This window comes from Didymosphaeria variabile, assembly GCF_027946475.1.
Source record: "Didymosphaeria variabile strain IMI 356815 chromosome Unknown scaffold_3, whole genome shotgun sequence".
NCBI classification, from domain to species: Eukaryota; Fungi; Ascomycota; class Dothideomycetes; order Pleosporales; family Didymosphaeriaceae; genus Didymosphaeria; species Didymosphaeria variabile.
In genome coordinates, this window is record NW_026611622.1 from 1,827,348 (window position 1) to 1,841,531 (window position 14,184).

The 14,184-nt window shown below is 54.0% G+C and overlaps 4 protein-coding genes across 4 annotated transcripts; 2 read left to right on the forward strand and 2 right to left on the reverse strand.

The window, feature by feature from the left end:
- Positions 1-23: 23 nt before the first annotated feature.
- On the reverse strand, positions 24-737 carry N0V89_003967 (uncharacterized protein; the record flags this gene model as incomplete). The annotated part of the gene is made up of 1 exon (XM_056212760.1): positions 24-737. One exon carries the CDS (start codon positions 735-737, stop codon positions 24-26), a length of 714 nt encoding a protein of 237 aa, XP_056073068.1.
- A 5,217-nt stretch (positions 738-5,954) lies between these two features.
- On the forward strand, positions 5,955-7,199 carry N0V89_003968 (uncharacterized protein; the record flags this gene model as incomplete). Its single annotated transcript, XM_056212761.1, has 1 exon — positions 5,955-7,199. One exon carries the CDS (start codon positions 5,955-5,957, stop codon positions 7,197-7,199), a length of 1,245 nt encoding a protein of 414 aa, XP_056073069.1.
- A 598-nt stretch (positions 7,200-7,797) lies between these two features.
- On the reverse strand, positions 7,798-9,139 carry BNA3_1 (arylformamidase; the record flags this gene model as incomplete). Its single annotated transcript, XM_056212762.1, has 2 exons — positions 7,798-9,010; positions 9,066-9,139. 2 exons carry the CDS (start codon positions 9,137-9,139, stop codon positions 7,798-7,800), a joined length of 1,287 nt encoding a protein of 428 aa, XP_056073070.1.
- Positions 9,140-9,782: 643 nt separating this feature from the next.
- On the forward strand, positions 9,783-11,384 carry MGS1 (DNA-dependent ATPase mgs1; the record flags this gene model as incomplete). The annotated part of the gene is made up of 1 exon (XM_056212763.1): positions 9,783-11,384. One exon carries the CDS (start codon positions 9,783-9,785, stop codon positions 11,382-11,384), a length of 1,602 nt encoding a protein of 533 aa, XP_056073071.1.
- Positions 11,385-14,184: the final 2,800 nt, after the last annotated feature.

A 14,184-nucleotide genomic window follows, 5' to 3' on the forward strand; every position in this document is an offset into this window, starting at 1 on the left:
GTCAATCTCCAAGGTTTACTATCCTATTTCACAATTGTGAACAAAAACCCATCATAGTTCTTCTCGCCCACCGTCTGCACCACCACACCGTCCAACCTCGGATCCTTACCCACATTCTCAACAACCTTCCTCGCCCCCTGCACATTCGTATCCTCCACGTCCTCTGCTAGTTTCCCCTTCCTTACCACATTATCAACTATGATACACGCACCGGCCTCAGACATGCCCACCGCAGCATCGACGTATTTCCAGTTGTTCACTTTATCCGCGTCGATAAAGACCAATTGAAACTTCTCCCGTTTTGCCTGCCTCACCTCCTCCGCAAGCAGCGGGAGCACATCGATGCCCGCACCCAGGAGGACGTCTACCCTTTCTGCAACTCCCGCCTGTGCCAAATTCGCCTTCGCGACCTCCGCGTGGTGCGCATCTACTTCCACCGTTGTGACTCTTACATCCGGGGACGCAGAGGCGAGCCAAATGGTGGAGTACCCGCCCAGGGTGCCGACCTCCAAAACGTGCTTCGCGCGCAGCAGCTGTGCTTGAAGTTTCAAATACTTGCCCTGAGAACGAGAGACCGCGATATCAGGTAAGCCTTGTTCCTTGGAGTTCGCAAGCGCATGCTCGAGGACGTTGTTGGATGGAGTTGTTTGGGACATGGAGTGGAGGTGAGAGAGGGAGTAATGATCTACGGCGGTCCAGCGTGGCTCGACTTCGTGGGACTGGCCTGTGCCTGACATCGTGGTTGATTGAAGGCTTTGAGATCTCGAAGAGGAAATGAATGGATGTCTCGTATTTGGTGAGGGTGGTTAGTAGACAGGTCGTGGTGGTGATCAAGCGGGGAGCTTTATGGAGGTTTAGGTAGCAGCGAGTACGGCCGGGGTGCGGCTTCTTTTAGCATGGCGTACGCGGCGTAGAGCGTGATACTGCCGTCTTATCCATGGATGTCCGACGTGGAGGGTGAATGTTCGTACATGCGCGCCCCATACGTGTGGTTGGTGAGGAATGACGCGACGGCGCGAGCTTGTTGAGTGTTGCCGATGTCGGCAGATTATATCCGAGGCATATGTCCGAGTTCCTCCCCTTGATAACCTTCCTGTCTCTGACTTCTGCACTGCATCTTTAGATACGGTGCGGCTCCATAACGATAGACGAAGCCTGACCGAGTCACAGTATTGTTTCCGTTCGTTCCGCACATCGTCACGTTCAAGATTTTCTTTATATCGTCGGCGGCCGTACGCATTTCTCACATGAATACTAAGGGCACCTCGTCGGCGATTGATAACCCTTTTTCTAGAATCAACTAGATAACAAACACTCTACATTGCTTGTCTGGCTACTAGTAGAAACTGCGCACCAGAGATGCCACCCTGGCACGGAAATACCTCAACATCAGTTGAATCAAGATCTCACAATTATCCACCACCCTCAGTAGGAGACGTCGGACTCTTCCCTGCTTCGTCCTTTCCAGTCCCAAGACTGGCAAACGATCCCATTCGCTCAGAGTGTCACTGACTCTCAATTCGACATCAACCCTCTGCTTCCCCTGCTTTTTTCCTAGGTCCTGGATGCCGTTGACTCTCAAAGCTCCTATAACTCCCATAGCTCCTCGTGCTCGCTCTCCCTATTTCATCTTTCTCTTGCGCACGATTCGAACGTGAGGGCGGGTACAGCGTCTCCATGGTGGTACTAATACTAACCCCTAGCTCAGTTTGCAGAGGTGAGCGGTGGTATCCTCGCGGGTTGTCGCCGTAGCTGAGTGTGGTGCCGCCGGATGGCCTGATGGGCCCGAAGGGGCGCTGATGGCTGATGTATGAGGGTACATTGCTCGGGACGGAAGTGGGATAGTGCCACGAGGTTTTGAGTGTAGTGTCTGAGTGTCTTTCGGGTGGTATTATCGGGGAGCGACCTTCGAGTTGCGCCAATGCGATGGCGCGGTTATGGGCTATTTCTTCCTGTTCTCGGGTTTTTGAACGAGGTCTTTCCCTGCGAGGCTCTCGAGCATTTTGCTGTCGGGACTGTGGTGGTTGCGGTTGTACCAGGCGCTGAGGCGGTGGTGAAGCGTTCATGTTGGAGCGCGATCTTCTTAGTAGCACGGGAGAGTGCTTTGTTTTTGGCCTCGTCCGTGGTTGAACCCTTTGCGCTCGTATGTCTCCAGGAGAAACTGGAGAGCCCTGACTTGTCGAACTTGGGGATATCAGGTCTATGATATCTTCGACTAGCCGTACTTGCTCATACTCTTGGCCATCAATTCCGTCAAAGATCTCAAGCCCTAATTTTCGTGCTAACGCGGAGTCCACGGCGGTCTGCAGCACATACGCTAGCTTACCATGTCCTTCCCGGGCGGGACCTTCCACCGTCTTCACCCCTACGCGGTCGGCACACGGCACCGCATGGTCCGATGCCACGTCTTTCCTGGCCTCTACCTCCTCATGCAATTCTTTCAAACGTGCATACTCAAGATGCCTAGGGTGACCCTCCCTTTCCTCAGGCCATCTTATCGGCCGCGTGCCTCTTCCGCCGAATCGTTCCCTTCTCAGAACATGCAGGAAACCGTTCTTTATCCTGGTTTCTCCTCCTGTGATCATACTTTGACGCTCCACAGAAGGTTTTTGACCGGCCTTCGAGGATTCCTGGGATTTCGTACATTCAAAACAACGCTGGTGTGTTTGGCGATACGGTTTCACAGTGACCCCTTTTACAACTCGAGGCTGGGGCACAATAGTGTGTACGATGCGCAGAGGATTCGAATCCGTTACTTTATCAATCTGCATAAACTCATCCAGATGGCCACACAGGTATATACGGTGGACAGTATACGGGTATCTGGGGCCCTGTGTCGCTATTGGAGCGGTACCTTCTGTCTTGAGCGGCGGCATGGTTGCTCCTCGACAAGAAGAACTTCTCTCAACAGGCGTGTTACCACAATATCATGACTTATGAGGGCCATTTGCGTGAAGGGGACTGAGATTTATACATGGTGTTGGCACTACTGTGAATGACAATTTTCAAATATTGCTTGTTATTGGTTCTTGGCTCGTGTGACGGACAGGATTGCATAGGTATAACCTACGAACTTGTCTTCACGCCTCCGTCTACTTCACACAGCGTTACCTTGCTTGTTCACGCGGCAGTGCTCATGAATAGATCTGTGAGTTCTTTTGCAATCTTTGTGTCTCCCAATCAAAGTGCACTGGATTGCCTCCAGATGTCTGCTGCGGATACACAGCACTAGAACTTTCTCCCTAACCAATAGACGGCTCAAGAACCTCACAACGGCTGATCATAGAAAGTGAGAGCGAGTCACTAATAGGCTTCCTCAAGGTATCAACTGCTATCGAGATTGCTACCCTACGGCTACGAGCTGGAATCTACCTGATCACCTGACGGTGCTCACTCCAGGGCAGGCCCGTGCAGTGAATGCCATCTCTGCCGGCCGACAGCAGCTTCTGCAATAAAGCAACTTCCTCAGAATTGCCAGCAAAAACGACAGATTGCTTTCTTTACCTGGACACAGACTACATATGTAGTTTTCGATGGTCAAAAGGTCGGTCATCGCCCGCTCCCACCCATCTTCTCCACATCCCACTTCCACCATCAATCTTCCTCCTGGGCAATAATGCATACTGTTGCATGCCCTTTTGTCTTTCCTGCTTGACCAGCTCTTCCTTGCTTCGGCTTCTCCAAACCCGACTTTCGTGGCAGTCCTTGCAGTCCCGCTCAATGCCACTCCCGCCGAATTTGACGCTGTCTGTTGTCGACACCGCTTCCGAAGCCGGTCTCTATCTACTTCATCCTCCATCGAAGCTGGCCTCATCGTTGTCATCGCCTTCGGGACCAACAATCCACTGCAGCCTCAGACAATGTGCACACGTTGCATGATGCCCTTGCGGGCAAACATCTCAGCCAGCATGCACGAGCACTTCGGCTCCTGTCTCATCATCGGCTACCTCTCCGTGCTTCGCGCATCCATATAAAAGCAGGTCCCAGCTCGTCGGAGTAAAAGGTGGCAGGTCTCATGTGGACAATCTCTTTATCTCTGAGGCCGATGGTGCCGTTGATGAGCTTTAGGATCAGTTCGAAAGAGACTGCGAGCCATGTGACCCCTGCCAGTTAGCTTTATAGCGCTGACTGGGCGTCTCTTGCCTGTAGGACACGATGGAGGAACGATGAAGAGGGATTAAGAGGGGAGTGCGTGGATAAATACACGTTCGTGGCTCAGTTGCAATCCCTTTATTTTCGGTTCGTTGACGTGAAGCTGCCAGGACTCGTGTTGCGGATCCGATCGCGTTTCGACGTCGGGAAGGAGCCTTCCGCTTCTTTATTTGTTCATACAAAGATACGTAGCATCCATTCGATTGATGGTAATTGTGATACAGGGAGAGGGCGCTTCCGGCTTCAGTTGCTGCTGTTGAGTGCGCGACGACGTCAGTGTGAACGCCGTCTTCGACGACAAACGATGCGTAGCTGAGCTCAGCAAGTTACAAGGCAGTTCTGCTCAGGCCTCTGCTCGAGCAATGGCAATGTTGAAGCCCACAATCCATTCCCGCGCGCTGTTGGGGCTTGCACACTAGCCAATCAGGCAGCTCTTGACCGTGCATGGCCACGTGATCCCTCTAGCGCCTTGGCACCAAAAATCTATATCAGGCGGTTCGCACCCTCACCCGTTTCTGTTCCGCATCCCAGTGCTCGGGGTAAGTTCCACCACCAAAGGTGTCCTGCGAATGTCGGCTAACTTGTCGCAGCTTTACGCTTACCAGTGAAGATTCGTCTGAGGTAGCGTTTTTGCTAGTTGAAAACTACAACTATGACCGCTCTTGTTGGTCTTCGGATCGGCAAGGAATTTTTGGCAAATACGCGTTTCTTTTCATTGTTTGTTGTGGCGTTGCTGCACAGACGAGGAAGAGCTGACAAGCCACGGCGACGTATACCAATGCGGCCTCGATCCATCGCTGGCTGGCAACGCACCCTCACCGCCGGATACGACGCGACACCGACACCCCGACTGTCATGCTGGACGCACAGCATGACAAACAACCACGTAGACAGCGGGACGAGGCTGGCGACGGCAAGCTCTGCCTGTTCTAGCTCTCGTTGTCGCACGCTCGGTGGTTGTCTCGTGGTGTACAATCGGAGCAGAGCCTAACGTGACAACAGGCCAAGAAAGACATGACAGCGCCACCCCGTCTCTTCCATCTACGTCCGCTGTTGCGGCGCCCACTCACTGCCGCCAGACAGTAGCAGGCGCATTCGTCTTGACATGGCAACACCAGCAGGTTCGCTGCGAACGTAGTGGTGCCCGACGTGGCCTGGTCTCTCCAAGAGTACGTCGCGTATGCTTATAGTGCTAGATCTCTTCGGATCATCGAACGTACTTGCATGAAGCGGCTTCACGCACCTCGAACCGCCCGGTCTTGCCCATGCCGCGTCGCTCGTGTCGAGACGGCGCGTGCGCTTGACGATATACCCACGTCCTCGCACGGCGATTCCAGTACCGCACTGATTACCTATCGTCCTCATACGCATCCGCTCTCGATCCTCGAGCTGTCTGAGCCTCGGACGCGCCTTCCCTCTGTCATCGTTATAACACCGCCCGCCACTCGCCCTCTACCCATCAGCACAATCCTCTCTCCCACAAATATTCGCCCGTCTGTATGCAGTGAAGATCGCCATAGTGGCCTATCTGGGCGGGTGACATTGTGCCTCGTCTAGATGATGGACTGTTCGAACAAAGTGAGGCGCGTCAACACGTCTGGAAGCTTAGTGTAGGATGTGATGTCATCACCACCCTAGTTGATTCGAAGACTTCCATACCCCTACCACTTACCTTTCCCGACCTGTAGTGTAATGATGACAACCATCTGAGCCAGTCCTGTAGGCCTAGTGATATGCCATGTCTCGGGCCTCAGTTCGCTGCCTGTCGAACGCACCACAATCCCGAGCTTTATCAGCGGAACATGGCTCGTAAACAACCGAAGAACATTGCGCTTGTTGGCGGCTCTTTAGGCGGTCTGTTCGTAGGTGTCGCATTGAAACAGCTTCGCAAAGACCTGAACATCTGCATATTCGAGCGGAATCCGACACCACTGCTTCACGACCAGGGTGCTGGCGTCGTTGCTGGCCGAGATGTGCAGGATTTCTTCCGGAAGCATGACAGAACACACACGAATCTAACAGTTACTAGCCACCAGAGGCTATATCTCGATAAGGAGGGGAACGTCATCTATCGAGAAGATAGGCAACAACACATGACTAGTTGGGACCTGCTATATCATGTCCTACGCGCGAACTTTGATGGTGTAGACTCGGATTATGCAGAAGCGCCTGCACCGGACTCCCACGAGGGAACCGCGGCGTACGTGTATGGACACCAGGTCACCGATATCAAGTTCAACGACGCACAGCCTGTGGTCGTCAAGACAAAGCCTACAAACGGAGACACCGTCAGCTTCGATGCAGACATGCTCATCGCCGCTGATGGACCCAGCTCCACGATCCGCCAACTCATTGTCCCCAACCTCCAGAGGAAGTACGCTGGCTACGTGGCATGGCGAGGCACGGTCCCAGAAACTCAACTCTCAGCCTCAGCACGAAATGTGTTCGTGGAGAAATTCCCCTTCTTCCACGCTGAGGGTGTGCAGGTTCTTGCGTATACCATACCTGGGCCAAACGGGGCTGTCGAATCAGGCAAAAGACTGCTAAACTGGGTGTGGTACGTCAACTACGCGGAGAATTCGCCCGAGCATATCGAACTCATGACGGACAAACAAGGCAAGCGACACCATATCACGCTCCCACCTGGCTTGATCCAGGACGACGTGTGGAGACACCAGAAAGAGAAGGCGAGAGACGTGCTTCCGCCTCAGTTCGCCGAGCTGGTTGAGAAGACGGAGGTTCCGTTCGTACAGGCCATTACTGATGTGATTAGTCCGGCTGCTGTGTTACCGACCGACAATCGTGTAATACTGGTTGGCGATGCGCTCGCAGGTTTTCGGCCACACACAGCTGCGAGTACAAATCAGGCGGCTATGGATGCAATGACGCTCACTGAGGCTGTTGGTCGGATCATTGAGGGCGCGGATAGAGATGAAGTGCTCGCGGAGTGGGAGACAAAGGTGCTGGAGTACGCGAGGACAGTGCAGAAGCATGGTGTTGAAATGGGAAATCGTAGTCAGTTTGGGGCGCACCCACTAAGTCGCTGAAATCAGCCGGCAGTCTCGATGCCAGCCATATCGCCACACCGACTTATAGTGAACATCTTTTGTCAACTACAGGTGTTGAACTGCGGTACCATGAACTAAGACTCAAGCGCCTGCCGATCTACCTACCTGATCAACCAATTTTCTGAGCGATTTATTCACGCATCGGCCTCAGTTATAATAGTACCGATAGATCCAAGGATTCAACCTGCAGCTCCGTTGTTTTGGTTTTGGAATATTGGAACCTGGTAACCTTGGAACCTTGAAAGACATTACCGCACGTGACATTGGTGCCTGCCGCCTTTCTAAGGTTCACCCCTCTCCACCGCCCCGGACCACCTGCCCATCACGTGCCCTTGCTGCCTGTCCGACCTCTGCGTCTATATAAGCCCGCCTCTCCCACGTCCCTCTTCTCCTCTGCACCCACTCTTCACGGGGTGGGTCATTTGGTCTATTGAAACGATACAGAGAAGATTAGCATGGCCCCTGCACTAAGGATGACACGCTCAATCAAAGAGAAGCTACCATTTTTTCCATCAGATTCTGCGACGTGGTCGTGGCTTTGAGGGAGATCTTTTGACTTTCTATATTAACAACTAGCCTACTGAATATATTTCTTCAGACCCCTCAACCGTTCCTGCGCTGTTTCGAGCACATCGTCATTTTTGCAGACGGCAAATCGCAACCAATCTTCTACAATGTGTGCGTTCCCTGGTGTGAAAAATTCCGTCGGCGGGATAGCTGCGACGCCGACTTCTTTGATCAAAAACCATGATAACTTGAAATCCCGTGGCCGCTCCGCAACGTGCGGCGGGAAGTCGTAGTCCTCTGGTAATCTCACTTTCGACATGTTTACCAAGACGAAGTACCCGCCTTCAGGATCCGAGTACGGCAGGCCCAGCTCGTCCCAGATGGTGTTGAACTTGTCCATCTTGCCCTTCATCTCGCGCTTCGATTCCTCCCAGAAGTTGTGCGCGTCGGCCTGCTCGAAACCGATGGCGGTTGCTTCCTGGAGCGGCGAGACGGAGGAGTAGCATATGCGCGTGTGCGCGGCGGAGACGTACTTGATGAGGTGCTCGGGCCCGATCAGCCAACCTACGCGCCAGCCGGTCGCGTAGAAGTTCTTGCCGCCGGAGCCCACGGTGAGGGTGAGTTTTTCGACCTCAGGGGAGATGGTTGCGACGCGCGTGAAGGGGACATAGTATAGGCGGTCATATACTTCGTCTGAGAGGATGATGATATTGTGCTTTACGCATATATCTGTGATAGCCTTGAGCTCGTCCTTGGAGAAGACTTTGCCGATGGGGTTGTGCGGGCTGTTGAGAACGATCATGCGGGTTTTGGGGGTGATTGCTTTCTCGAATTCCGCAATGTCAATGGTCCATTCTGCCGCGGACGTCGTCTTGGTTGCGCCTTCCTTTGGCGGGTGCATGGGCACGTAGACAATCTTCCCTCCTGGCATCTCAATGTTCGATATGTACTGATCGAAAAAGGGCTCAAATACGATGACCTCGTCGCCTTGCTCTAGAAATGCCATGAATGCACTCAACATGCCCTCGTTTGCGCCCGTCGTAATAGTGACTTCCTTCTCAGGGTCCAGCGTCCGCCCAAAGAACGGCGAGTATGCGTCCGCTATGGCCTTCTTCAACCGCGGGCGGCCCTTGGTCGGCGAGTACTGATTGCATTCTACCTTGTCCAGAGCGGATTTCGCGGCATCGAGGACGAACTTGGGTGGGTTGTAGCCAAAGAAACCTTGGCCCATGTTGACGATGGGCTGCACAGGGGATGCGGCGGCGGCTTCGTTGACGATGGACCTGGACTGCACTCAGCCACCTTTCCAGACTCTGATCTGCATGTTCAAAAGCTCACCAGACATCCTGCTTCTGACCGGCGACTCGTGCGGCGGGCTTGAAGGGATCGTCGCGTCTTGTAGTCGCGGACATTGCGCGCGGCGGGGTGAAGCTGGTGGGGCTGTTCGAAGCTGTTCTTAGGGGTCTCAAAGTGGACTTGGCAGCAGTGAGGATTCTTCTTGAAGCTGAAGCAGCAATTGTTCGCATGGCCAAGAGAGGGAAGGACGACGGTGTGGGAGTGTAGGATGAATCATCTTGCATTTGGCAGTCGCATTGCGTGCTCTGGAATTTGCGCCGGCCAATGCCGTCATCATCCGTCCTCCGAGGCCGTTCCGCTAACGTGTGGAACGTTCACTCTCTCTGGTTTACGCAGGCACAAGCTGCAATGCTTGAAGAGCACTCGTCTACACCTTCGATGACCCTCATCTTGTCTGCCACCCACTGCCAAAAATCCGTTGTGCCGTGAGATCCAAGATGGTTCTGGCACTTGAGGCCGGGGTAGGTGCAGCTGTTGCACATCCCCCTGTCTCTAGCTAACCTTCACGACCGACACCGACTCCAAACAGAACGTCCCGTCCGAAAGACAATAGATTGACCTTTTCCAATGCTGTGTATCGTTACTACGCTGCAGCTTTACAAGCGGGGTTAGCTTGGTGGACGCGTCGAGCTCCCCACGCTTTTGGAGCCGCTTAATTTACGCGACAACGGCGTGCAACGCTTCCACTCATCTTCGACCATGGTCGCATGCCCGCTGTGCAATAAGCAGGTCAGCCAGCAACTCATCAATGAGCACATCGACAGTGGGTGTGCCGACCATGTCGTCGACCAGAATGATACGCCCAGCACACAGAAGACACACAGCTTCTTCACCCCAGCGGCACGCAAACCGGTGAGCTCCGCGAAGAATGGGAACCCGGCATCCTCACCTATAGCTCCGCCCGCTACCACACAACGTCCCAAGACGCCGCCGCCTGGCACGAAGCGATCGCTTGATGAGTCTGCCGAGAACCAGACAAACGGAGACGCGCCGTCGCCCACCGCGGTGAAGCGGAAGAAGCTCAAGGCTGTTGAGGATGCACAACCATTGGCAGAGCGCATGCGGCCTATGAAGCTCGACGATGTCTTTGGGCAAGAGTTGATAGGCCCGAACGGTATACTGAGAGGCATGCTCGAAAGCAACAAGATCCCGTCCATGGTGCTCTGGGGCAAGTCTGGGACCGGCAAGACCACCATCGCACGCATCATCGCGAATGCCTCTGGCTCGAGATTTGTCGAGATCAATAGCACAAGCACAAAGCTGGAGGAAGTGCGGAGGATCTTCTTCGAGGCACTGAAGGATCTGCAACTTACGGGGCGCAGAACAATCGTGTTCTGTGACGAGATACATCGGTTCTCCAAGACGCAACAGGATGCCTTCCTGGGCCCGGTCGAGAGCGGGACCATCACACTCATCGCGGCGACAACCGAGAACCCATCATTCAAGGTCATAAGCGCACTTCTGTCACGATGTCGAACTTTCACACTGGATGAGCTGAGCAACGATGATCTACTCAAGATCTTGGAGCGCGCCATGGCTACGGAACAGTGCACATCACCCTTACTAGACACTGAGATGCTTCGATACTTCGCATCCTTCTCAGACGGCGACGCGCGAACTGCTCTGAACCTACTTGAGCTCGCAATGAGCCTTTCAAAGAACCCCCATATTACAAAAGACGAAATTAAAAAGCGATTGACTAAGACATTGGTTTACGATCGAGCTGGCGACCAGCACTACGAAAACATATCCGCACTGCACAAATCGATCCGCGGCTCCGACCCAAATGCCGCCGTATACTACCTCTCGCGAATGCTCAAGTCCGGTGAGGATCCTCGATACATTGCGCGGCGCCTCGTGGTCGTCGCATCCGAAGACGTTGGCCTGGCGGATAACAACATGCTCTCACTGACTACAGCTACCTACAGCGCGTGCGAGAAGATTGGCATGCCCGAATGCAGCATCAACCTCAGTCATTGCGTTGTCGCACTCAGCCTCGCGCCCAAGTCAACACGCGCCTATCGTGCTTTACGTGCTGCTGAAGCCGCACTGCAAGAGCCGGGTGTCGCCAGCTTGCCCATACCCTACCATCTGCGGAATGCGCCAACGCGGCTGATGAAGGAGATGGGTTATTCCGAAGGATATAAATACAATCCGGACTATCTAGACGGAAAAGTGAAGCAAGAGTACCTTCCTGAGGGCCTAAGAGGACGAACGTTCCTCGAAGACACAAATTTGGGGACAAAGGTGGACGACGATCTGGTGGACGACGATATGCTCCGGCCTGAGCTGGAAGATTAGGCGAAGTTGTTTGCGGCATCCCGAATACGATTTGATTATGGAGGGCGTTCTGATAGCGAAAAGTGATACCCTAACTTTTTTTTCACGATCCATCTCCAACAACTCTCTTTGGTCGGCATTTCGTTGTTGCACTACTTGATTAGTTGGGTTCTTGCAGATCACACGCTAATAATAGCTTTGCCTACTGGCAGACAGTTGGGCGTGTGCATCACGATTGTCGGACCCCAAAATCTCCCAGCCAGACCCCGTGCCGAGACCGTACCTGCAGCCACGCCCTCCCTCAATTGCCAATCGCCAGCCTTAGGATCATCTTCGTATACTCAGCGGACCGTTTAGGGCATGATTGCGACTGTTGCTCAACGCCACCAACGACGAAAAGGTAGCTCTCGATCCAACAAGCAAGTCCCCGCCTGCTCTCTGGCACCACGTCCGCACGGCTTCACACAAAATCTAACAGCAGCTAAATGAGCAGGTACAACATCAGACATCCGAGTATCGATGATGTCTAGGAGTATCCGAAAGAGTGGCACAGTAGCGAACGTTGTCGCGGGAAGCGAGGTGCTATCGACCTCATTCGCTGGGAAAAGCCACAACGTGCTGTGCTCTACATCTCGATACGCCCAAATCCATACAACCAATCCATTCACTTGCCAAGGCAAGAACGTTATTACAATTCGCCTGCAGGGGTAAATATGAGCATTGCTGCCGCTGCTCAGACTATACATAGCGTTGCACGACATGCAGCCACCTCGTATCAAGAGATCATTTCCCAATTCACGCTTGAAGGCTTCTGAGCAGCATGGGGAGGTCGCTCCGAAGACGAGCAATTGACCGAGGGGTTTGAACATGGGCAGGTGTGGCTGCTTGGCACGCGTTATGTCCTATGGTATAAGACAGATTTGTAGCCAGCCTGGTGACGAGCTTTTCCTTTCGCGCAGCCTCAAAACCAGCGAGCATAGCCAAAATCTCGCAACGACCCTACCAAAAGCGAGCCTGTAACTTCTTGTCAGCAGCAGAGTCAACATGCAATCACTCGATGGTGAATGGAGACCGTTCCAGTCCTACCCGGGCTATCAAATAATGGCACCGTGCATGCGGGACTGCGAGGAAGATCTACCGTTCAATGTTTGTATACCTTAGCAACACGTCATGCTCTTCTGATTCGATGTAACTAATGGTGCATAGGGCTGTGATAACTCAGGCTGCTGGTGCAAGAAGAACAACCTAGATAGGAGAGTCAGCTCGCTCGAAAGATGCGCCTCAACATCATGCACCTTTGCAGACATGAACACCGTCACAGATATGGACATCATGAGTGGTATTCAAGTACAGTACTGTGTGGATCGAGATTTGAGCCCAGAAGGCATGACCATGCCGAGTACAGTCCTAGCCACGACTACCGATGCCGCCAGCCTCAATCCCACGGATCCGGCTGGTGCCTCCACCGGAGCGCAGAGCACGCCGGTTGCGAGTTCTGGGACAGGATCAGGCACGCGGACAAGGCCCGGCAGCGGGCCGTCAAATACTGGAGGTGAGTCAAGCCGAATTTTGTCCATTAATTGCACCGCTCCTTCGACCGTCTTTTCACGCCAGCTTCTTCAGCCCCATCCACAAGCAGGCGGTTCTACCAACCCAATGCCTAACACCACTCAGCACTCTCATCCCAAACATCCACCACAAGACCCTCTCTACTATCTAGCACCGCCCCTTGATTTGTTTAATAACCCTCAATAACTCTTTCCAGATCCTCTCGCAAGCTCCACCAGCATCAGCACCCCCGCCGCATCTCCTTCAAGCTCGGGTATATCCACTGCCGCCAAAGCCGGCATCGCCATCGGCGCCGTCTTCTGCGTCCTCGTCACCATCCTCATCGGCATCCTGCTGCTGCGCCGCCGCAAACGCAATCCCCAGTATCCACCTGAGTACTCCCATGCACCACCACAATTGGCTCCCGGCCCCTACTCCAATCCTCGGCCAGTCCAGCAGCCACTGCACGTGCAGACGACGGGTGGCACTAGCTTTATACCCGCCAAAGCAGACGTCTCTCCCCTGGAGGAGAAAGCGCCGGCGTTTGCTGTTTCGCGCAAGGAGGTGGGTGGTGTGGCGAGTCCGCAGAGTCAAGGCACACCCGTAATGCGTCCGGCACAGGTATCGTCACCAGCGCCGACAGAGGTGGCGGGGAGTGTACCCCCGCCTAGACACGAGGTGCATAGCGATGCTGCACCGGGCGGGCATGCAGATGGAGGACAGGGGAGGTGGGTTTATGAGATGCAAGGCCAGGGGCAGGGACGAGATGGTGCTCATGAGTTAGGCAGTGGGCGATAGGGAAGAGGCTCCGGGAAGGGTACAATGTGGGAGGTGATTTGAGGCTCCGGTAAGGAATTGGTCCCAGATGGAATCTACGACTATTCGTTGCGTTCAACTTGGTGTGCTGATGGGAGATAGAAGGCTGATCAATCTACAATGTCATGACCATGGATCCGGATCTTAGGCTATAGCTAAGCCGCCCAACCCCGGTACCTTGGGCGCTCTGATATTCCCATGTCGCACTTGCCTAAGCAGGAAGGCGATACTGGGACCTGCATCACGGGCCAACACAAGCACGCTAAGACTCAGCCGAGGCCGGCCCAGCAGTGCATCGACTGAGCTTGTTTTCCTGCCAACCGCCCAGGCGATGCTGACTCTGGTCCTCGGACCTTGTCGACCTGCCTGTTAGGGCGGCAATATGGGCCTTACCGATTCTTACGTGCGTTGAATCCATCGACTCCTGGTTGCTGGCTATCGTGGGTGCAGGGGAGCT